Source organism: Acanthochromis polyacanthus, chromosome 6, assembly GCF_021347895.1.
Source record: "Acanthochromis polyacanthus isolate Apoly-LR-REF ecotype Palm Island chromosome 6, KAUST_Apoly_ChrSc, whole genome shotgun sequence".
NCBI lineage: Eukaryota > Metazoa > Chordata > Actinopteri > Pomacentridae > Acanthochromis > Acanthochromis polyacanthus.
This window is the reverse complement of record NC_067118.1, coordinates 27,351,920-27,377,553: the sequence shown is the minus strand read 5'-3', so window position 1 is coordinate 27,377,553 and position 25,634 is coordinate 27,351,920. Positions and strand designations below refer to the sequence as shown.

The 25,634-nt window shown below is 39.1% G+C and overlaps 2 protein-coding genes and 1 long non-coding RNA gene across 4 annotated transcripts in view; 2 read left to right on the top strand and 1 right to left on the bottom strand.

Moving 5' to 3' along the window:
- Positions 1-3,668: 3,668 nt before the first annotated feature.
- samd10a (sterile alpha motif domain containing 10a) lies at positions 3,669-16,976 on the top strand. Its single transcript, XM_022187830.2, has 5 exons — positions 3,669-4,350; positions 5,971-6,152; positions 15,141-15,309; positions 15,404-15,544; positions 16,632-16,976. Exons 1-5 carry the CDS (start codon positions 4,338-4,340, stop codon positions 16,652-16,654), a joined length of 528 nt encoding a protein of 175 aa, XP_022043522.1. The 5' UTR covers positions 3,669-4,337; the 3' UTR covers positions 16,655-16,976.
- Positions 7,652-18,369, bottom strand: LOC110946282 (uncharacterized). The gene is made up of 2 exons (XR_002595238.2): positions 18,252-18,369; positions 7,652-8,104 (listed from the first exon to the last, which is right to left on the bottom strand). It is a non-coding gene; the product is annotated as an uncharacterized LOC110946282 (long non-coding RNA).
- Positions 18,266-25,634, top strand: part of uckl1a (uridine-cytidine kinase 1-like 1a) — a 21,158-nt gene continuing 13,789 nt past the window's right edge. For both annotated transcript variants that reach the window (XM_022187813.2, XM_022187819.2), the window contains exons 1-2: positions 18,266-18,377; positions 24,708-24,895. In XM_022187813.2, coding sequence (XP_022043505.1) covers positions 18,289-18,377; positions 24,708-24,895 — 277 coding nt within the window. In that variant the 5' untranslated portion in view covers positions 18,266-18,288. The remainder of the gene's footprint in view (positions 18,378-24,707; positions 24,896-25,634) is intronic.

Below are 25,634 nucleotides of genomic sequence, written 5' to 3'. Positions count from 1 at the left end.
TGGTGGCTTCAATAGTAACTAACACAGAATGATGATATGATGCTGACAGGGTTCTCTCTGGAAATTGTGCTTTTGATATTGTCTGATACATTTACTTAATAAATATTTAGAATGCAGAACTTGTCGTATTTTGGCACTACTTGGGATTAAGTCTCAAGATAAAGCGAAAATTTCCAAAAATGTCAGACAGCCTTTAAACCATTTGAAGTGAGATAAGGAGTTTAGTCAGTACAGTGTTGCGTATTTGCATGTTTCTTCCATCTTTGTGCTATGTTTAATTTGTTATCCCACAACAGGGATGATCTTCACTGCTATGAAGATCAGTTTAGGCTTCACCAGGGGGCAGTGCATCTTGTGGAGCCACATTTTTACCTTTAAGTTGTAGTAAAAAGAAATATGCAGATAACCCACTCGCAAACAATTCCATGTCCAGCACACATCCACTTCTTTTACTTGTCAACAACAATACACAGCCCTGTTCAGTATTTCTGGGTTCTGTGTGCTGCGTTGATCTTTCTAGTCTGCTTTTTATCACCATACTTGGACTAATCAGGCTTCAGGCTATACAGGAAGAAACTTTCCTCTCTGTGCTTGTTTGTGTTTTATATCTGGAACAACTGCAGTGTTATAATTGTGACCGGCTTTTGTTTGCTGCTAATTTATAGATTTCAGCCAAACCATTTGAAAACCAGAGCAGCAGGATATGAAAGTATGAAATATTTATAAATATACAGATGAGAATCACGAAATGTATTTCCAGTGCCTTCAGGGACAATCCCTGCAGCACTAGTAAGGTTTGTAGCAGTGGATAAAGAAATGTGTCCTCCTTTTTTAGTTCTTTTGGAGTCTTATTTATGCACTTATACTATAAGTGGATACCACATAAATAGCTAAGACAAACCAAAGCTTGTTATATAAAAGGAAGCAAGGGTTCTGACACTGACCTGTAGGGATGAAGTCACCTAATGAACTTCAACCATCGTTGTTAATTATCGCACTAATTTTTCTTGAAAAATTACATACTCCTGCAATGTTACTCTAAAATTGAAATTACGGTCCTCTAACCTGGTAAGAAAAAAAATGAACACATATATTGCCCTGAGCATGATTAAAATATATCATGGTTTGATCCCAGTACAACTTGGAGGATGAGGTGGAGAGATGGGCACTGAGCAAGATGAAGGTCATTCTGACAAACATGGATCATCCACTTCACATCTGCCTCAGTGAACAACGAAACATCAGTGGACGGCTCCTATCCCTGCACTGCAAGACCGAAAGATTTAGGAAATCTTTCTTGCCATCAGCAGTCAGGCTATTCAATTCAAAATTAAACGGATAAGAACCCTGACAACTGAATTTCCCTTCGGGGATGAATAAAGTGATTCTGATTCTGATTGTTATTAGTATTAATATTAATTATTGCTGTCCCTGCTGTTAATGAATGGATTCTTGTTGGACAAATAGCAGTATCTGAAACGTTGTCATTTAAACAAGTCAGTTCCAGATAATATCTTGTAAAATCACAGAAAGTAAGTATTAATTTACATGTTAACCGTAAAAAAAATAACAAAAAACAGAGTTAAACTGTAAATAATGTTCACAACAAAATCTGTACTTTCAGAAATGATAAGCTGCCCTTTTACGTTTGACTGTAGAATGACCTCTTTTTTTTTCTTTTACGGTATTTAAATCCACGCACACACAACATAAAATGCTGTTTTACAAATATGTCCTGAAATTTGAAAGAAAATCCTTCAATGTTAAGGAATAAAAAATGGTTAAATAAGGAAATTAAATTGATTCTACAGATTTTCAATGTTGTTAAATTACAGATAATCAGAAAAAATTACAAGTTGACTTTGAAAATCTGGCGCAAACTGTACATACTGTACAAAATATTTTTATTATATTGTGTTTTTATTATTAACCACGCCTGACGAACGTCAGCGGGGTTATTGCATTCGGTGCGGTATCTGGCTGGGTAAGTATGTATGTATGTATGTATGTATGTGACTATGTCCGGTCCGATATCTCTGCAACCGCTGAAGTCAGGATGATCAAACTTGGCACTGAAGATCAGTCTAAGGTCCCCTGCGCAGTTGTGGAGTTACAGGTCAGCAGATCAAGTAGGGAGGGAGATACGTACATGATCAAAATTGATACATATTGCATCAGTTGTATAGGGAGGACAGGGTTTTCGCCAGCAGAGGGCGTGGTTCTGCCCTCTACTGAGGGCTCATCTAGTTTGTTGTTTTGCAGTCGAAATTGCACAATTTTACGCACTTTTCAGTTGCTTTTTTAGAGAGTAGTTTACGGTTTTGTGATACTTTTATACACTCAACAAAAATATAAACGCAACACTTTTGTTTTTGCTCCCATTTTTTATGAGATGAACTCAAAGATCTAAAACTTTTTCCACATACACAATATCACCATTTCTCTCAAATATTGTTCACAAATCTGTCTAAATCTGTGATAGTGAGCACTTCTCCTTTGCTGAGATAATCCATCCCACCTCACAGGTGTGCCATATCAAGATGCTGATTAGACACCATGATTAGTGCACAGGTGTGCCTTAGACTGCCCACAATAAAAGGCCACTCTGAAAGGTGCAGTTGCTGGATATTGGTGTGAACTGGTACATGCTGTCATATACGCTGATCCAGAGCATCTCAAACATGCTCAATGGGTGACATGTCTGGTGAGTATGCTGGCCATGCAAGAACTGGGACGTGTTCAGCTTCTAAGATTTGTGTATGGATCCTTGCAACATGGGGCCGTGCATTATCCTGCTGCAACATGAGGTGATGTTCTTGGCTGTATGGCACAACAATGGGCCTCAGGATCCCGTCACGGTATCTCTGTGCATTCAAAATGCCATCAATAAAATGCACCTGTGTTCTTCGTCCATAACAGATGCCTGCCCATACCATAACCCCACTGAATGTGGAGGTCCTGGGCTGGTGTGGTTACACGTGGTCTGCAGTTGTGAGGCTGGTTGGATGTACTGCCAAATTCTCTGAAACGCCTTTGGAGACGGCTTATGGTAGAGAAATGAACATTCAATACACGAGCAACAGCTCTGGTTGACATTCCTGCTGTCAGCATGCCGATTTCACGCTCCCTCAAATCTTGCTACATCTGTGGCATTGTGCTGTGTGATAAAACTGCACCTTTCAGAGTGGCCTTTTATTGTGGGCAGTCTAAGGCACACCTGTGCACTAATCATGGTGTCTAATCAGCATCTTGATATGGCACACCTGTGAGGTGGGATGGATTATCTCAGCAAAGGAGAAGTGCTCATCACAAATTTAGACAGATTTGTGAACAATATTTGAGAGAAATGGTGATATTGTGTATGTGGGAAAAGTTTTAGATCTTTGAGTTCATCTCATAAAAAATGGGAGCAAAAACAAAAGTGTTGCGTTTGTATTTTTGTTGAGTGTATATTTTATATGCTCATCACACGACATCGAGGATGAATACAGTGGGATTTTTGTTATGTTTGTTTATTATTCGTATTAGGCCTATGGATTGAATCGTGGTGATGTCTGGTTCTGTTGTGGTGACAAACAGGAGACCACAGATCACCTCCTCCACAGCTACCGTTCACTGTGGGACCAGATGTGATCAGTAAAGTGGGTCTTCTGCAGGTGGAGCATCATATCTGTCCTGCAGCTCCTCAGCACAAACCTCACATAGAGGGTCCATCTCGGGCAGGGCGCGCTGCCCACAGGCGCGCACAGAGCTCCCTTTCTTTAAGAAAGAGGCAAAGGGGAATTCCTTATGGTGGATGCTGCAGTGATGAGAAGCCTTTTCATCCGGCTGTTTTGTAGAGTCTCCACTGGCTGCTTTAATTACAGGGCCCGGGGCTGCACTTTGAGCTCACTGCGCTCATGCGGGCTCTTGAGAAAAAGCCGCGCGTCCGATTCTCACGACACGGATAAAAAAAACAAAACAAAAACGCACGCAAGTACACACGCCGCGCACGCGCTTGCGCGCTCATGAGCCAGAGGAACCAGTCAGCCAGCTGCTCGGGGACGTTCCTGCCCGTTTTCAGTAACTTCAGCCCGCACACTCCAACAGCACAAACCGAGAGCCACCGGAGCGGCTTTTACTGCGTTTACCCAGTCGGACCAGCAGCACCAGAGAGGATGTGGAGCGTCTCCGCTGCTGCCAGACCTCACTGAAAGTTTTGTTGGTGAACACAGAGAGGAGAGGAGAGGAGAGGAGAGGAGAGGAGAGGAGAGGAGAGGAGAGGAGAGGAGGAAGAGGAGGAGGACGACGCAGGACGATGGGAGACTTTCACTAGATCCACTCCAGCGCTGAACACCATGGCTGTGGACGGTAGGAAGCTTTCTGTGGGTTACATTTCCACATCAATCCATCGTGTGGGAACTTAAAACACGCAAGAGCTCGCTGCTTTAACTCTGTACTTGCTAAACCAGTTCATCAGGTATGTTGCCAGCCTGCTGTGCTGTCATACAGAGCAGCTCACGAACAGTGTCTGAGGTTAAAAAAAAGAAAAAAAAATCACTTAAAGGGCTAAAACTTCCCTACTACAGAGACGTTATTGGAATATTATGGCACTAAAGTGGAGGATAGAGGGTGGTCTGCTGATGCTCATTGTCCTGGTGCTGAAAGGACAGCGAAGGACATCACTAGAATCACGTTGCTGTGGTCACTTTTATGCATGGACTGATTATAAATTCCTCTAAATTGGATATAATCCCAGCAGCTACTCATTAAAACCCTCATACATACTTTTGAGAGATGAATATGTACTGCTATTTCAGCTAGAGCCAGAATTTTTTAAACCCCTGCTAAGCAGAGCTTTAATCTACAGCAGAGACTCCTGAATGCCACATTAATAATTGCAGACAGACTAGACACTTGCCACAGTTTGTTTAGGAAGGTTTGGCTCCATGAAAGTGTTTTTCTATCCAGTGCTGGCAGCCTGTATGTGTGTGTTGGTTAATGAGAACTTTTTGCTCCCGTAGAGGAGCAACACCAGAGGAAATGAAATGAAAAAAGGCTCTGACAAGTGGTCTTAATTATGCATATTGAATCCATGAAAGGGGCACATTTGTGTTTACAGCAGAAGCGTGGGCGAGTAACACTGTGAGGGAGGGTTGGTACGTGCACAGCGGTGGAGTAAAACCTCAAAGAAACACAAATCGCATACCAAGTTTTATTCATAATAACCTGATGCCGCTGCTTTCCCTTGATGATGGCGGGACTCGGCTCTCAGTGGGAGACGTTGAATGACGGAGAGGAGAGGCACAAAGCTGGAAAAAAACGAAGGCACTCTTTCATCTCCTCCAATCCTCGTTCTCCCCTGACAGTCTCTTTCGTTCTGTCCTCTTTTCAGATTCTCTTAGTCAGCGTAAGATATTGAAAATGCGCATTAGCACACATGCAAACACAGATGCGCACATAGCTTCAAACACGCTAAGAAAATCCTTCCAATCTGGCACATGAATCCATAATGACCCGTGGCTTTCTGCCAGAATCCGTGCCAGTAACGGCGTGTTTACTGTAGTTCCAAACTCTCTTTAATTACTGGATGTTGGGAAGCCACCTGCTGTTGAGTGGGCTTGGATGTTTGCCTGCAGGCGGAAGGCCTCTTCGTAATGATGAGAAAGTGGCTTGCCTTCCAACTCTGACATTCGCCTACAAGCTATTCACAAAGTAATTGGGGTACCTGAACACTGATTTCCGAGACTCACCCAGGAGCTTGTCCGGGCCTCGTGCTGCTCTGTGTGTGTCAGTAGAGCAGGTCCAAGCAGGCATTTCATAATGAGCATCATCTCTAAATGATGGGGTGTCCAGATGGGTTCTACTCTGGCTTTTGTTACTCCCTCGCAAAGTGAGGGAGTTTTTTTGCAGATCCAGTCTCGTGCTGTTTTTACGTTGTCAGCAGGTTTGGCTGTATAATCATTGCACCTCCTGCCTTTATCTTCACAGCTGCGTCCAGTTTCAGTTTCTGCAGGCCAGCTGTGGAGTACAGGGCTCTGCCTGAGGACTTTAAGCAGCAACTGAGTCGACGGACGGGTGGGAACCTAACCTGGCATGACGGCCGCGGACAGAAAACGGCTGGAGGCAGAACAGTGAAGCTGCTGCAGCAGCCGGGAACCGACGCCCTGCAGGTACTGAACACCTAAATGACCTCAACACGTCAAACAGCACACCTGGCTCATGTTGTGATAACCCCCTGAGGTTCTTTCTCAAAGAGATATGTATGTTTCTGCTTCACTAAGCATGATGATGTTGGCCATAACGTAACTGGTATTGCTTAAAGTCAAACTGAAATTAGAATCCTTTTATATATCCTCTGTGTATTGACAATAGTGTGATCACAGACTGCTAATGTTGTCACTATGTGGGAGGAACTGCAAGTCATTTTCAGCATAGCTTAAATTCCAAAAATCACACAGACTGTCGCCCAGCTGCAGTGCTATTAGGTGTTGCTTAGTAACATCTGTGATTTGAACCCTCCCTCCCACTGTGTCATGACTGAAATCATGATCGTACATACAGTGTGTTGAGGTCATGGAACTATCAATTACTGTGAGTTTTAACACAACTGGACCCAGCAAAGTGACATGTTAAGGTAGGCAGACTGCCTCCTTCTTCCTGTGTTGTGGGACGGATATCTTACTTCATCAGTAGTTGTTGAAACAACATGGATGAAACATAACATCTAGCAGGAGTCAGTGCCAAGTCTTAGCAGTGTAGTCCAAATGGTTTCTAGTTGTCAACTTCCACACAAACCTTCTTTGTTTACATCTACTGTCACACGGGTGTCTTAAAGGAAAAACACAATTTGTGCAGGATGTTAGATTTGAATAATTTTCTGGATAAATGCAGCTATTACAGAATACTGCCGTCATTCTCCAACACATTGAGTGCTGGCCCAAGGTCATTAAGTGACACAGAAGACTTTCTTACAGTGTCACTTTACTAGTTAAACCCTCCAATGTTCTCTGCTTGCCAACACTGAAGTGCATGTAGTCCAAGTGACCACCTTCCTAGCTGCTACTGTGCTAAACAGCAACCAGGTGCTACAACTAATCTACAATACTTGAAGTGTGTGTGGTTTAGGAAAATGCAATTGAATCGGATTGGCAGATACTAAATACTAAAATAATGGATTGAAAGTATCAAGATTGTTGATTCTTGGCATGAGCCAGATTCACCATCCTTCTGGCTCCCACTTCCTCCTTTCCCTCGGAGCATAAATGTGCACAGGACATGCAGTAATAGTGTTGTGTGGATCAATCTGAGCCACTTTGTTTGTTTCCCATTTACAGAACCAGGGCTGTGTACAAACACACTTGTTTTTGGCACATACAAAGAACAGACAGCGACAGACCATTGGGAAATAATTACTGAAACTGTAAAGTATTGAATTAGCATCTCACTCTATCTTTAAATTATTCATGGTAAATAATGCCTCCATCTATTTGTTTAAAAGAGGTTTTAAAAAGCTTTTTACTTGAGAGCTGATGGATAGAGCCAGTGATGTGTTCAATTTTCAAAAAATGGCAAAAATATGTACAAGCTGCACTATTGCTTGAGTATTTATTTCCTTGCGCAACATCAAGGAAAATCTTAACTAATAATAAATGCAAAGTGTAGTCATTCAGTTTGTACAAATCTGTATTTGAAATACTTCAAAGTTGCTATTAGTAGTTATTGTAATTTACATAAACTGCAGCCGTTGCAACCCTTTACTTTTTCATTCATTTCACTGGATTCCTGTGGTAGCATCATGCAAACTCAAAACAATTCTAATGCTTACTTGAGGAATCACTCAGTAAATTTTTTTCCTGTCTTGTTAGTAGGAGAGAACATTCAGACGGCACACAATGGCGTTCAGCAACTCTTTTCTCAGATTTCTGTGCAGAGAAGTCTCAAAGCAAAAGTCATAGTCTGGCAAATGCAGTCGGTCATCATCCATTGTTGCAAATGGGCACTTTGTTAGCAGAGAATGGAAGTCGCTCTGTCCCCAGCGGGTTGGTGGGCTCTAACATCCTTTTAGCTTAGCTTTAAATAGCACAGGTCTTCCAACACTCGCTGCAGCACCACTTTCTGTTGACTGAGAGCAGAAAGAAACAGAATTTAGTTTGGTACTGAAAGCCTAATAGTTTCTTTCTGTGATTGTTGTTGCAGGATAACAAACAGTTAGCCATTTTTATAGGTGTTTTGATGTGAAACATCGTCATATCCACTTCCAGCGCTCTGCTCCAGTCTGAATGAAAGTTTCTCGTTATCTGATACAACATTGTCTGCTCGCAGTCAGTTTCGTCAACGGAGACGATCCATTTGTGCTGCAGGCTGGCCTCATTTAAAGCCCCTGGTTCAAGTCAGAGAGCCCATGCCTTTGTCTTCACCCCATAAAGGCTTTTTAAAAGACTGTTATGAGCTGAGGCTAAAGCTGCAAACATAGAACTGGGCCGGGCTGATAACAGAGCTGTATACACTGCATTGTTTGTTTGCTTCAATCCTCTTGGATGAACATAATGTGGTGGTCGATTTATTTTTGTCTTGAGGAGCATGAACTTAATCAGTGGGGTGTGTTTGTGCTACGCTGTCACATGTCTACAGCATTTTTACTTCTTAAACAGTTCAGCTTTTCCACATTTCCTCATTTTATTGTTTGTTTTTTTTACATGTTGCTCTTCTTCACTTTTCCACTCTGTATCAGTCTCCTCTTTACCACAGCTTGAATGTTGGTTTGAGAAAAATGAAAAAGAATCTGGAAACAAGAGTGCCTTTAAAAAAAACGCATAATAAAAGAGGAAATTACTACTTTTTGACATTATATACAGTTTTGGTCTGTTTCTTTAAATAAATTAATGTGTTTTTTTCATGTAAGTCTTTGATTTGCATTTTTAAAAAGTAATATTTTTTGATTGTGGATTGCTTGATCAAACAAGAAATACAATTTGAAGCAAATACATAAGTTCATTTATATACACCTTAGTCAAAAAAATAATAATTACAACACTTAAAAGATAAAATTCAGCAGGATAAAATTATGATAGGTATTTTAAAAATATCAAAACCCTCTTCACCCCCATTTCTCCTTTCGCATCACTGCAAAAACTCAAAATCTTACCAAGTCTATTTGTCTTATTTTTTTAGTCAAATGTCTTATCCCACTGGATTTAAGATGAATAATAACAAATAGCATTTCAGCAAGATGCATGGACTTGTTTTAAGACAATGCATCTTAAATATCTTGTTAAGTCAAACAATCTTGAAATTATCTTGTTTTGAGTTGTATTTTACAAGAAAATTCAAAATAGGGTTAAAACATCTCAAATTAGGAGGTTACATGAAAGCAAAAATCTATTTTTGAGTGAAAAACTACTATTTTTTTCAGCATGTCTGGCTTATTGTAAGACACCTAACCTTGACAATCCTGGTCAAATGGAGCTTAAAATAAGTTTTCCCAGCTAATTTTAAGATCTCAGTATTCTAAATATCATATCTTATTTCAAGAAATCTTACCAAGCCATTTTTCGCCTGCTCTGTTGGCAGATTTTTTTTCAGTTGTTTCAAGGTAAAAGTTCCTTGAAATAAATTTTATTTCTTGATTTTAGAGGGGCATTTTTCCAGTGTTCTCTTCTCCCTGCCAAATGTGCAAAGGACTCACTGGAATATTATTGTGTGCATTGATCCAATTCTGTGAACACCAGATCTGTTTTCAGCACACACATCGAGCTGACAGCTAGCAGACCATGAAGAGAGAGTCCCTAAATTTAACAATTTAGAATCGGAATCACTGACTGTACCTGTTATCCACAAAATGAAAATAATGAATAAACCAACGAACAGAAATGGGGACATTTGGAAAGCGGAGGATTGTAGCGCATTATGAATGCAGTCTCATACATTTTATGTGAATGAATTGAGGGAAGTGTTCTCTTCTCACCAACAATGAATCATAAAATCAATCAACACACTATTTTAGGTGCCACTCCTTTATGTGACCCCTCAGAATACATTCACCCATACAGAAGCGTAAATCGGCTGTTAAATGTTACAAAAATGAGGGTGTGAAGTGAGAAATATTATGTTTGTTACGAGTAAAAATAAAGGAAATTTAGAGTGTAGAGAGTGAAGTTTAAAGATTAAATCTTAAGCTTACTAAAAATGTGTCCATGATGGGTGAGAAGTCAGCCAGGAGGCAAAAAAAACAGCTTGATTTTCTGTTGGTACTCCGCATCTTTCCTCATTTAGATCCTCATTAACTGCATTTTGTGTCACGACAACAGCAGCTGCAGGACTTCACTGAAAATACAACACATCATTTCTGACATCCCTACGAGACTCAACACAACAAACACTAAGATAAAAAACAGTAATTGGTAAAGCAGCATAGAGCCGCAAATATAGCAGAATAGATCACTCTCCCCATCAGCGTCATGTGATTTAAGAGAAATAAATGTTCTCTATTTAGCTGCTCAGTTTCTTCTGTAGATAAATACAAATGAAACCTTCCATAAAAAGCGATTTACTGGTAAATTTGTCAAGGTAGATCATAAAGGACTGTAGAAACAGCAGACGTAAACAGAATTTCAAAGCAAAAAGTTAGTGGAAGCAATGTGGTGGATTTAAACTATGTCAAGTCTAAAAATACAAACGGTTCAGAACGTGCACAAATTGTCAAAAGTTCGAAGCTGGTATAGACTCAGAAGATAAATACCATCAAGCAAGACTTGCTCACAACTAGGTGGTGGTGATTTATGCACAAAGATGGCCTGATGAAATTAGAGGAGGATGGGACCACAACGAGCACTGAAAGATGCACAAATGGGATGTTTAGTAGTGTCAGATGTGTCTGGTTTCAGTGTAACTGTAAAATATGTCTGCACATCCAATCTTGTGTTGTTGCTGCATTATCTTAATTATTAGCAACATTAGCGATGTGTCAGGTTAGCCTCGTAGACTCATGTTGGCTGAATGCAGTGATTGGACCGGCTCTTTACAGGTCTGCGGCTGCCACAGATAGCAGATTATTTTACCATTTATTATCAGAACACTTAATTTATTGTTGGATGTGAAGAGATTTTTAACAAATAAAACAAAAAGCACATTTGGAATTCTTTGTCCTGCAGCTTTAACCCTCTTTACCCCACACGCTTTCCTTGTATTTTAGCTCTTGTCACATTTTTACTCCCTCTTGGCTCATTTTTCACTGAAATACAAAGTCCTGCACCTCTATAGAAATAACACAACAATTGACTAGTTGTCTAAAACAAAAGCTGAATTTCTCTAATTATTTATTTCACAAAAACTGATCAGGATTGTACAACATTCTGAGTATACTGGAAAAAAATAGAGGTTCCACATACTGTAGATATTTTACTTATATTTTCAGTTTGTCAAATTTGTCAAAAATCTGGTTAGTACTAAACTCAAATTTTAATGAGACATAGAAGGGAGGGTAGATCTGGTTAAGTTTCCTGATAAAATTCATACATTATTAAGTCAAAGACTGTTGGAAAATAGAAAATAAGACTCAGATAAATGCTATAGTTTTGGCAAAATCTTTAAAGGTGACTTGGCTTTCGGGCTTCAGAGAGTAAATAAGTTCTATGTGGGGCCAATAAAAATGTCTGGTAATTGTTACTGTTTTATTTATTGGATATTGAGAGTAAATCACAACGTAGGATAATGTGCCATGTTGGTTTTTACGTTTAAGTAAGACAAATGAGTGCTTATTATACTTGAATTATATTTGGTGGTGTTCTTTTTTTTAAGCGATTGTTTGTGGCTCTGTGTGATTCATGTATTGTAATATTGTAATTGTAATATTAATTTTATTATTGCTGTGAATAAAATGGTCAGCAACAGTTTGAGACATTATGATGTAATGCACCTGCATGTCAGACTTTCTTGAGTGGAACTTCACGTGTTACAAACATACATAAAAACATATTTTTGCAATATCAACTATACAGCATTGAGCTGCTGTGTATTAAGAATCAATGTCTCTTCTTAGCTGGAAGTTTAAATTGATTAAAAAGGAGGATGTTACTTTACCACAGAGAGATATCAAGATACTCTGACAGACCTCCAGCAGGGACTTTGCCCGATTGACTCTTAAAGTTAATGTTCTTAATGTAAGCCAAGTTTTTTTTTTTTTTAATCCAGCATATCACATAAAATATTGAGTTCCAGAAATGCTGAACTTTATGGTGAACTTGCTAAATTTTTTAAACCTGATTGGCTGATCAAAGGAACATCCTGTACATCTGTGAGATTATAGAGCTGGATCTGAAGATCAGGCTGGTCTACACTTCGCTTTCTGTGCCGCTACTTATGCAGGAGATGCTGCTGCTGCTAATTCGCTGATCGTCCAGGAAACTTTGAAGCTCGCATCTACACAGAACGTTTGATCTGCATCACATATGGTCATGTTCATCCCCGTGTGCTGTAATGAGTTTGAAATGTGTCCTTGCAGAGTTCTGAACTAGTCAGTTCTCACTATGTAGTAGGCCTATCTACCTGCCACTGTAGTGTCTGATATGAAATGTTCAGCAGATGTTTGACTAATTGTCTGGATTCACAAAGATTACACATCATGTACAGTTAAGGAAAACCACCTGGGTTTGTGGATTTGATCACACCACGTTAGTGTCTAATGTCAGCAACAGTTTTTTAAAGGAATAGTTTGACTTATTCACTCTTGTACCAGGGTCTGTATTGTGTGTGTTTCTACTGGATGTATTTTCAGTAGGAGTTTCATTGGTGCCTTCTCTGAGGAGTTAAATGCCACTGACAGTTGTGAATTGTTGCTGTGCACCAAAGGGAGATTGTCAAATTACAAACTGCAATTTTTATTTTTACTTTCAGTACATACTACAGCTGCCCAACAAGTATGTACTGTTTCATGTAGTATGATACAATTAGAACAAATTGTTCCGTCATAATACTGTGCCGTAACTTTGACTGCCACAGTCTGGAGTGTGAAGCTTATTTATACTCCCATGAGACACTGTGACGTACACCAATCAGCCACAACATTATGACCACCTGCCTAATATTGTGTTGATCTCCCTTATGCTGCTGAAATTCCTCTGACCCAGTGAGGCATGGATACAGGACCTCTGAGGATGTCCTGTGGCACTGGGATGGTGGCAGTGAATTCTGTGGGTCCTGTGGGTTGCAGGGTGGGACTTACCTACATCAGGATTATCCTGTCACATCCCACAGATGCTAAATAAGATTTGGATGTGGGAAGTGTGGAACCCGAGTGAACGCCTTAGCTCTGACGTGTTCCCCACATCACTCCTGAGCAGTTTTTACTGTGTCAGGATGCATTGTCCTGCTGAGAGTAGAAACTGGCATCAAGGACTGCTGTTGCCATGGGGGGGTGAGGAATTGGGGGGTGGATTGACCTGCAATGTTTAGGTGGATGCTACATGTCAAACATGCACATGAATGTCAGGACTCAAGGTTTCCCAGGAGAACGTTGCATTATAACAAGATGATCGATGTTTTTCACTTTACCTGTCAGTGGTCATAATGTTGTGGCTGATCGGTGTATGTGATATAGCTGCACAGAGGATTGTGGGTAAAAAGGCCAGAAAGGCATGTTGCATACCAAAAAATCTAACCTGATGTAGAATGACATTGTGGTATTTTTGATATACTGTGTATTGGAACATACTGAATATTTTTCTGGCTTACTATATAATTTGGAATGAATGAATATGTGAATGGACCTTTTGTTTCATCTGTGAATATGTTGGTGTTGGGACGTAAAGAAATGCTGTTATTAAGTCAAAGTTAAATTAGAGGACACACCTCAGGTCTGTATGAAAAGTACGCAGCAACTGCTGGCGAGCTGCCATCTTAACTTACCATTTCTCTAAAGGTAATAAAGGTTCTGGTGAAACTGTCAAAACACTTGGATGCATGATTCAAATGTCATGAGGTCAAAGAAGGGGATAAGACAAAGAAATCTTTCTGCCCTCACATCAGTCTGACAATAATCATGGGATGATGGATGTTGCTAACACGGATTTGCCACAAATGGTACGTTGCTTTGAATGTCGCTTTTGCAAGGAGTTGTGCAATATCAATTTCCCCTTTTCTTTTTGTGAAGGATGGGCCAGCGTATCTTATGCTAAAAAAATATGAGAAAGGAAGCATCATAGCACTTTTCCAAATTGTTCAACCAGCTGTTATCTATGTCTTGTCCAAGATGGACCCACCGTGGAAGATTCTCTCTCTTTCTCCTGAACTCTGTGTATTTTAGTTTATTATTTATCCTTTTTGTCTTTTTTTAAAAAATTAAAAAGCTTTTTCATTACACTGATAACTTGTTTAGTGTTGTATATGACAACAAAACCTTTGAATCCTCTTATGGCTGCCGCTGCCACTTCCAGGTCACATCACTCTGTTAAAAGCCTTCTTATGTAGATGAGACTGTCTGAGCCAATTTCAGGATGACTTCAAAAAGTTGCTGCACCCAACTGAGAAAAAAATTATACACACAGCTTGAAAAAACCACAAGCTGACATCCTGTTCCTCCTCAGTTTTTACTGTTATGCTAAGCTAACTTAGTATAACAGCTTCATACTTCAACCTTTTAAACCTACTTGCAGTGTTACAATGCATCATTTATGAGAGCCAGAAACAGGAAGAATTATCTATTTTCAACTGTTATTTGGTCCTCAAATGAATCACACAGCACAGCATAGAACAGATGGGACACAAGTATGTAAACAAATGTTAGTAGTAAAACATCAATAATATATAGAGGAACTATTTTTTGTTTTTCAGTATTGGTAACATCTGTAGGCACCCAGTTCTATATATTACTTATTTTAGGTTTTTTTTTATTTTTTGTCAAAGAAAAAAATAATAAAAGAAATGTAAGTTTTGCTTTTCTGTCAGTGCAGGACTTTATGTTGCTTTAAAAAATGAGCTCACAGTGACTCCAAATGTGACGGGAGCTAATAAAGACTGGAAACTGCTTTTGGTTCAGAGCTTTAAAGCACAGTGGTATCAACTCATATTAAGAAAGTGAATAAACTTGACTCCCAGAAAGTGAAAGTATTCCTTTAATCTATCTCTGTATTTATATGTGTGTCTTCCTGTCTGTTTATCCACAGTACCGTTCCAGTGATAGTTTTGGGATTTATCACACGAGCCCCACACAGCCCAGCCTGATCCGTCCTGTCGTTCTTTGGTCACAACAAGATGTTTGTAAATGGCTCAAGAAACATTGTCCACACAACTACCTGACCTACGTGGAGGCGTTTTCCCACCATGCCATCACAGGTCGCACTGCTATGATCATGAGTATGACTGGAGGACAGATAAAATTCACAGTCCAGTGATATAAATGTCTGAACCTTCTGCTTTCACTTTGCAGGTCGTGCGTTGCTGCGTCTGAACGGGGAGAAGCTGGAGAGGATGGGTTTAGTGCAAGAGACACTTCGACAGGAGCTTCTGCAACAGGTGCTGCAGCTGCAGGTGCAGGAGGAAGGACGCAACCTGCAGCTGCTCAGCAGAGGTCTGCATGCTTTTAATTTTTAACATTGCATTCTCAAACCTGGACTTTGAAGGAAGAGTTTGCCATTTTTGACAGTTACATTTTTTCCTTGCACTTGCTGCTAGAGTTAGATGAGTGGATTAACACTGCTGTTCTATCAGTTCTGTAGAGATACAGCTTCAACTGCAAACAGCGTAACAAAATCCACCACCAGAACATAAAGAGCTCAATAAACAATATGTTGTATATTAGAAAAGAACGTTTGGAAGTTTAACTCACTGAGACGTTGAATGTTCACTAAATTCACAATCATTGTTTCTCAGTTGAGGCCATTCGAGGTTGATATGAGTGTGAGGGTGTAAATAGTGATCTATATGATGGTCTGACAGATGTTCAACCATTGTCTGTTTTCACTGACTATATTTAGAACATAAGCAGTCAGTAACCAATGTAAGACGCTGATATGTTTGTGTTGTGGCAATTTTTTTTGCTTGTCTTTTTTTAATCTGATTAAAAAATACAATGCAAATTTTAAAAAGAATAGAAAAAATGTGTGATTGAAAATTAAAGCTTTAGTGCATTGTCACACAATGAAATGAGTATGAAATACAGACTGAAACTTCAGAGCAGTTTTCCAAGCTCAAGCTAAACTGTTGATTTTATGACCACAACGTTGTCTGACAAACTCACCAAACACATGAGTTGTAAATGGCTGTGCTGTGAATTTGATTATATCCATTTATATTTTTAAAAAATCACTCGGAGAAACTTAAGTGATGGAAAGTCCTGGTATCGCACACTGATTCAAATCTGTCGACTGACGTGGTGAACTGTTTCTCTCTACTATAAATCACAGCTGCAGAGAGAGTCTTCTTCCTGAAGGAGGCATAATGAATAGCAGCTGCATTTAAAGCTCCAGACACCGAAGTGGGTCATTTAGAACACGGCTTGAAGAAGGTGTTATACATTCATCGTGAAATTAACCATCTTCAGAGGATTTTGAGCTGAAAATTAAAAACATATCATCACGACACGTGAGACTTTCATTAATTTGCTGAATAGGGGCTCAATATGGGACATTTTAATATCATCTTTCTGTCTTTTGCAGGTTCCTTTGGAAGGATATCATAGCTGGAACACATGGACACTGGAAATGTCATGATATAAACTGAAATGTGAACCAGATCTGTGGGATAAATGCATCCAGCAAGCAGCGATTTCCAGAATAATGCTAAATGGAAGGTGGCAGCTTTTCATTCGTCATCTGCACGATAAACTGACTTCATCTTCTCAGACTGACTATGAACTGATGAAAAAAGCATCATGACAATCTGTTTTGTCAAATTCTCACTCTGTGCTGTGATTATTATTCCTCCTTGACTGTTTTCTTCCCCTTTCTCTCTCTGGAACTTTTTTTAATGTCCGAAAAATAATAAAAGTCAGAAAATGTCAATGCTGTTTTTCTTGATTTTTTTATTTTTGTCAGTGTGTATATTGAAACCTCTGGATCAGGGGTGTCAAACATGCAGCCCGTGGGCCAAAACCGGCCCTCCAGAAGGTCCAATCCGGCCCACAGGACGACTTTGTAAAGTGTAAAAATTACAGAGAGACTTGAACTGGAGATGTAAATTTGTAAAACTTTAAAATATCCCAACCCTGACAAATTGTTTTGATTAAAAAGTAAAATACTAGATTGTGTTCATTGTTCATTTGTTGTTTTGTGTCTCATTTTTGTAATATTTTGTCTTTTTTTGTTGTTTGTCTCATGTTTCTGTCATTTTATGTTTCCTTTTTGTTCCGCTTATGTTTTTTGGCTTATTTTAGTCAATTTGTGTTTGGCTTTATTCGCCGTTTTGTTTTTGTTGTTTTGTGGTCTTTTGTCTCACCTGTGTTGTCCATTTTTTTGTTGCTTTGATACTTCGTCTAATTTTTGTTTCTTTTTTGTTTCATGTTGTTTGTCTCATTGTTTCTCGTTTTGTCATTTTGTGTCTCATTTTTGTAATATTTTGTCTGACTCGTCCCATGTTTTTAATCGATTTTTTTTTTTTTGTCATTTTGTGTTTCCTTATTGATTAACTTGTTTATTGGATTATTTTGGTCATTTTGTGTTCCGCTTTATTCGCTGTTTTGTGTCATTTTGTGTTTTTTTTTTGTCTCACTTGTGTTGTCCATTTTTTGTTGCTTTGAAACTTTTTGTCTAATTTTTGTTTCTTTTTTTGTTTTGTTTCATGGCGTTTGTCTCATTTTTTGACATTCTACGTCTCATTGTTGTAATATTTTGTCTAATTTTTGTTGGTTTTTTTGGCTGACTTTGGTCGTTTTGATCGTAAAGTAAAATACTATATCATTCAGTTCCAGATGTGACTTAATGTTGTGTTCCTTTGTAAGCACTCTGTGATCTGAAAGTTGTAGTGTGTAAACGATAAACTGAGACTGAATGTGGTTGAAATTGCGTATATTTTTCTTCAGAAATTTCAGGTTGTTCATAATGTTTTGTACGAAGATATTCCTTAAATGTGAACATTTTGATGCGCTGAAACAAAGGAAACATTTGGAGTTTTTGTTATTTATAGGGTATTATGCTCTGATTTTACTGTTCAAGCCCACTTCAGAACAAATTGTGGAACTTGAACTGGAATGAATTTGACCCTCTTGCTCTGGTTTGTGTGTTTTCATGTGTGCGTTTGCCCTTGACTGTGTAGGAGCATGTGATGATAAACTACATTACCCACAATCCCCCGGTGCGGTTAAGAAGGAATCCATCCATGGCTTTAGCCAGCCGATGCCGGCTCCGAGGTCGCAGGATCCAAAGCGAAGCGGAGTGCGGGAAAATAATGTCGTCCCGCTCGGACAGGTACCTGACACTACCAGTAATTTCATCTGTGTTTGTCTTCCTGGTTCCGAAATTATTCGTGCAGGTTTTCGTTTTTAAATGTAGTCCGCAGCAGCAGCGTCCTGATCCTGTAATGTAACCACACTGACGCCCCCAATCATCATCCTCCTCCTCCAAACGGAGCAAAGATGTCAGTACAGATTTATCCCTGGTGTTCAGTTTAACCTTTCTGTGTGTGTTAATGTGCGTTCAGTAGCTGAGCAGCATCCTGACAGCGGTGATGTAACAGCAGAGATGTTGATCTCTTCAGAAGTAGGTGAGCTGCATGTTGACACAGTTGTGCGTCACAGACTCTCCGATGAGAACCCACTAGAAAACCTCTGAATTACCTCTAATAGACCTGCTCCGTTGTGTTCACAGTGGCCAAGGAGACGCTTTTCAGTATCGTTATGTAGATTTTTTTTTAGTTGAATAAACCTTTGAAAGTCTAGCCTTTTATAGATATTTTTTTAATAATGCAAAAACTATTTTTCACCCTCCAAGTTTCCTGACAAACAGTCTGCATGCAGCTGGAAGTAAGTACAGTAGTGGAAGGAGTATTCAGATCACTTAGAAATAGCCACATTGCAATGCAAGATTTTTCTTTGCATAGCAAAACATCACTAGCACCAAAATAATTAGGAATTAAAGGTGGAATTTTTTGTGTTTTAAATTGAAAGCTCGTTTACTCAAGCATAATAGGCATTTTTGGCTTACAAAAATGGTCAGAAATTACAGGAAAATGCACAGATAGTCTCTGTCAGAATAGTTTGACTGCACCTCATTGTGCTTTTGGAAAATACACTGCCTGTCCAAAAAAAAAAAAAAAAATCTCCATTTCGATTTAATGAAACAAATAGGTAAGAGCCTCACATTAGATAATTACTGCATGGGTGATTATATTTCAGCTGTAACAACTTATTTAACCCTAGCTGATGCAATGAGAAGCTTCTCATTTCTCTCAGACATATCCTGTGGTCACGAAAAGGATGTTAATCTGTCTCAGAAGGGTGAAATTATTGGCCTGCATCAAGCAAAGAAAACAGCTAAGATTTCTGAAACTGCTAAAACTAGGTTAAGAACCGTCCAACGCATTATTGAAGCATGTAGGATAGTGGTGAACCAACATCTTCGAGGAACAAATGTGTTCGGAACAAACTCTTAGATGATCGTAGGAAATCAACAGTAGAACTTATGGTTATGTTTATGAGTGAAAGTAAGAACATTTCAACATGCACATAATGCAAAGGGAACTCAAAGGACTGGGACTAAACAGGTGTGTAGCTCTAAGAAAACCACTGATCAGTGAGGTTAATTGGGGAAAAAGGACTTCAATTTGCTCAAGATTGGACTCTGGAGCAATGAAAGAAGGTCATGTGGTCTGATGAGTGCAGATTTACCCTGTTCCAAAGTGATGGGGGCATGAGGGTAAGAAGAGAGGCAGATGAAGTGATGCACTCATCATGTCTAGTGTCTACCAGCCTGTGGGGGTTAGAGTTATGATCTGTGGTTGGTCAGGTTCAGCAACGTTATGTTCCCAAAGAATGAGGTCAGCTGCCTACCTGAATATACTGAATGACCAGGTCTTTCTATTAGTGGAGTTTTTCTTCCCTGATGGCATGGGCATGTTCCAAGATGACGATGTCAGGATTCATGAGGCTCACATTGTGAATGAGTGGATCAGGGAGCATGAGACGTCATTTTCACACATGGATTGTCCTCCACAGAATCCAGACCTCAGCCCCGTTGAGAATCTTTGGGATGTGCTGGAGAAGACTTTGCACAGTGGTCCGACTCTCCTATCATTAATATAAGGTCTTGGCAACAAATGAATGCATCTCTGGACAGAAATAAATGTTGTGACATTGCAGAAGCTTATCGAAACGATGCCACAGCAAACGAGTGCCGTACTAAAAGCTAACAAAATATTAGAGTGTGTGACTTTTTTTTGGACGGGCAGTGTATAAAAGAGCTCTGGGTTGCTTGTGTTTCTTTAAACCAATCAGAATTATCTTGGCTGGAGGTAGGCCGAAGATGCTCAGCAAAATAGTGACTTTGAGAAGCTGATTTTATTGGAACACTTACACACGCGTAGATGGAAACTATCATTACAGTGGCTAAGTCCCCAAAAAAAGAAAACTATCAAAACAGTAAAAGATGTCTCTCGGTTTTGTGACAGGATTTTTACCGATAAGAGACAAACATGTTTTGATCATCTGTGTCCAAACAGGTGAAGCCTGCCTGTCCTTTGTATCAGGAGAAGCTTAGTGGACGCATTAAAACTACAGATGATTTGCTAGCAGTGTGGGGCTGTTGCAGAACTTTAGTAAAGCAAAAGCACCGTATGCACTTGTGGAGGTTTGCAGGAAGGCCCTTCATCTATCATTTCCAACAAGTATTTCAGAAGATTCTTTTAGAATACAAAACAAGCTGGCAGCTGTTTGTTTTCTTGTGTTTAGATAATAATTTGCTTAAACCCTGTTTGACTGTAGGATTTTCACCTGGTCCTCTGTTTTTGCTACCAACGTGGACACGACCAAAACCACAGACAAACACTGAAAATACTAAAGATTACATTTAAACTGGTATTTTTAGGAAAAACTCATGAATATTAACAACAAAATGTACCTCAAGTATAAATCATTCTCATTATGACAGCATTCAAGTCAAATTTATTTGTAGATGATAACACCGGGTGCTGATCAAAGAGATTCTCAGAGAAATTTAAATAATTAAAACTCAAATAAATTAATAAGTCGCAGCAGGAGACAAAATTCAAACAAGTTTATTGCGATATTAATAATTGAGGGGCTCAAACAGTTTTTGATAGATGAGGATTTCAAGGATCAGGGCTAAATATGAAGGACTTTCTACTATTTTCCTTTTTATATCCATTGCTTTAGGTTTTGGACAAAGCTAGACTTCATTTTAGTGTCTGGATGGAGATTTGTCACTGTTGAGTCCTGTTGCTGTATAAATGGTGGCCTCCCTTTGGCTCTGTTGTGTTTCTGTGCATCAGGCCAGTGACCTGAGAGGAAGGATCAACAGAAGAAGTCCGTCCTGTACTCTTTTTATTTACAGGTGACTATTAATACCAGCCAAGCAGCTCTTTGCTGTCAGTGTCCCGCTGATCCTCTTAGAGTCCGTCACTCTCAGAGAAAGGAGGACACATGGGCGGCAGCATGGAGCTCATTTCACTGAGGCTTCACAGATAACAGATGTGTGAAGGCAGACTGGAAACAGACCTGTAATTTACACACCACCTCGGTCAGCGCTGAGTGACGCTTGCTGTTGTTTTGGGGAGGTTACCACGGTGACAGGCAAGCTGGAGGGCAGCAGGTTGTCATCTGAAGCAGATCTGACTCTGCTGGATTGTGCAGGAGCCCGGATCTCCGGGTGCTGGTCTCTGAGGTCTGACCGCAGGTAGGATCTGACTCACTGCACTGTTGTTGCTGATGTTGTTCTCTGTCAGCGCAGGCAGGATGGTCACACACAGACTGTGGATACATGTGTATGCACTATAAATAGAACAGAACAGGGGCTGGTGAGAGGTCAGAGGAAGTGCAGGATTCAGGTTCGTTTGCAGGGATTGTGACTTGAGAGCTGCCTGCTGTGTGTTGTTGCTGACCTGCATCGTTTTAAAATACAACACTCATCAGACTTTACATTTGTCTCATTTTGACATAGCTGTGCATCACATAGGAAACAGGCAGAGATCTAATCTAGTTTCTAATTATTGCCAGTGGAACCACTTTAGTTCCTGAAAGTGTCCTCTGAGAGCGTGACGCAGGAGCTGAGCTGACTTTTGCATGTTGCATTGTAAACAGCTGAGAGCTTAATCACCGTGATTTTGTTAAGCTGTGGTGTTTTAAGTAACAAAGGGCAGCATTAAGACCAGAGAGGCTGCAGGAAGTATTCAGATCCATTACTGCAACACCAAAGTGTAAAAATACTCCATTACCAAGGAAAGTACTGACGGTCTCACTCTGTGTAGATGTGCCTCTTTATATAGTACAATGGAATATCAGTGTCTGTAATAATTAATGTTTAGGTACTGGGTTGAGGTGGAGCCACATTTTGCTGCTTATCATATTCTCTGCTGAATAATTTTACTCAGTCTGTTAGTTATTTAACTGTAAAATGCAGCAGTGACTTCTTTTCATCACAAATACTCAGCGCAAAGTTACATCTTTATATGTCCAAACCTGGAAACATTACTAGGTTTACTCTAACCTAATGCAAAGAAAAGCTGAAAATTCTTGCATTTGACAATTTTAACCCATTAAATCTTTAATATTTTTTGATAAAAGTCACTTGTGAAGACAGTTGTATGCACTCCAAGCAAAAGGATTTTATCTCAGTCACCGAAAATTTGATTTGTCTATTTGTCCCCGCTGTTTTTTTATTTTTTTGCTTCATATTTTTAAAGTTCTTTATTCAAGATGTGCAAAATACATTCAGAAGTCCCTCTAGAACATCATTAAATGAAAATACTCAAGTACCTTAAATTTGTACTTCACATAACAGCAACTTTAGAAAAGAAAGTCTAAGTCATTTTTTTCCAACTAGATTTGACCTCACAAACAGTCTTACACAACACACTGTTAATGTCTGTGCATGACGGGACAGAAGTATTTTCTTCTTGCACTACAGGTTTCATCCCACTTAAAATTGCACCTTAATGGTTTTTTTCACCGCAGCGCCATCACTCTGTCAGACAGAAATATGAAAAATTAAATACATCTCCTGTCTTGCTTAATAGTAACAGGTCTTTCTGTTGACACACAAATAAAAGCTTTATTATCATCTCACACTGTTAGAGAAAAGATCAGGAGGTGGATAGAGTCAGGGTAAAGTCTTTGGTAACTAATATGAGAAAACTTTATCAGTGTTGTACACATGAAAGTATTGCAGCAGGAGATATGTCTGTGCAGATTTTATTTTTGTCAACAAAAAAGATGAAAATGTTAAGTTACAGGGAGGAATTTAAAATGAGCAAGAGAGATGAAAGAAGTCCAGATTTTCCCATTATTCAGGCGACTCATTTTGTGGTGTGGGTTGTCACCTCTAAACGGTTTAAAGAACACATTTTCAAAGCAACAGTAAACACACAGTGCAGCTGAGGCTGTTGGAAATGTCGTACATTTTGAAGATAGTTGACAAATGGTTTGGTTATCCAACAGTTGCCAGCTGATAAATACCCAGAAATACAGGAATCCTAAATGGTCTCTTCATATGTGTGACTAGAAATGTTAGCTTTAGCTTCATTATGGCTGCAGGTTTGTGTCACGAAAATTCTGCAGTGGAGTCCCAACTTCTCCAAATTAATACTCAGTCGTCTCTCAAGTCAAAGCAAAGTTTTACTTGCATAAGGAGTCACTTGAACAGATCAGAGTCTGAACGAGTGACTGACAATAGGTGGAAACAGTTTAGCTTAGTTACATTACCATGAGTTACAGGACATTCTTTAGCAGTGGTATTATGAGTTTCTGAGCAGCCAGTTTCAGCCAGCTGCTTGCAAAACCAACTGGTTATATTTTCATGGTGGGTCATGGAAATTTACTGCGTACATGGGCTTATGAGTTTACAGCCACACAGTTATACAGTAGTTTGAAATCATAAAGATCGTTTAATCATAATGTTCTTACAAGTTTAGAACAGTTTGTAGTATTGTTTGTGCACCACTATTTATTTACATGCTCTCGCAACCTGCATGTGGTTTTAACCCTCTAAAGCAGTTTCCTGGCTGTTTTTTTTGCTCCTGGCTCATTTTATTCTATGGAAAAAACACAACAATGACTAGAAGTCAATTCAGTTCCACTTTAAAAAACAAAGTTAGAATCCCATAAATCATAAAAGAAAAAAGAGTTATATTACTTTGATTATTTATTTCACAAATAATGAAAAAAATTTGAAATCAACATATACAGCCTTTTTCCCAGTGCTCACAGCTGTAATCAATAATAATCAGAATGGTGTCTCTGCAGACTACAAATATGTTTTATTTATAAAACGGAACGTCACAGATGAGTAGTTCAGGCCTGCTTTACAGTCTGGCAGTTCTTTTTGTTGTTACAGTTTCTGGTTTTGATAAATGGTGTAATTTTGTGATGTTTTGCCTTTCAAACCCACTCACGGGTTTTGGGATTCGGAGGGATAATTCAGACAATAAATACATATCCATTACAGATCTATAGAATACAGACAGTTTGATTAACGGCCTTCAGAAAGTACATGTAACAGTTTCTCTCCCAGTTCTTCGATGACTGATGTGTTCAGGCTCTAACCTGCCCTGCTGTTTGCGTTTTGCAGTGGGAGTGGGGAGGACTCGTTGGACCGGCTGCTGCCTCCAGCCGGGGCCCCTCGCAGGAAGAGCACCACCTCTCTGAGCAAAACAGAACCTCCTCTGCTGCGTACAGGCACTCGCACCATCTACACCGCCGGCCGACCTCCCTGGTATGACGAGCACGGAGCCCAGTCGAAAGAGGCCTTTGTCATCGGTACGACACTCACTGATGCACTGGAAAAATGCCCCTCTCAAAGCAAGAAAATAAACTTATTAAAAAAAAACTTTTACCTTGAAATAAGTGAAAAAATCTGCCAATAGAACAAGTGAAAAATGGCTTGGGAAGATTTCTTGAAATAAGATATGATATGTATAATATTGAGATTTTTAAATTAGCTGGTAAAACTTATTTTAAGGTGTATTTTACCAGGATTGTCAAGCTTAGGTGACTTAACCCTCCTGTTGTCCTCATTTACAGGCAACAATCAATATTGTTGCCTTGTCTGAAAAAAATCCAAAGATTCAGCAAAAAAAATCCCCAAATTTACAAAAATTTGCAAAAATCTTCAGGAAGAAAATTCCTTAAAGGTTTCCCTTAAAAGTTTTATTTAAAAAAACAAATTTGGCAAGAAATAAAAATTTAAGAAATAAAAAAATGCAAATTGTAAATATTTTCAAAAAAGAGTAAAAATCTTCCAAAAAATTCTACAAATATCTAAAGTGATTCCATATTTATCTGTAAAACTTCTAATATTTTCTTTAAGGACAAAATTTAAAAATGAACTCATAAATTTTTTCTGAATGCTCTTAAAGAAACATTTTTTTAACATTTCTTTTTTCCATCAAAAAAATGTTCTAAAATTTTCCTCAAAATTTTGAAAATGTGGAAGTTTTCACTGTGAAAATATTTGGTTTTTTTCCCACATTTTCAACTTTAAAACGGGTCAATTTGA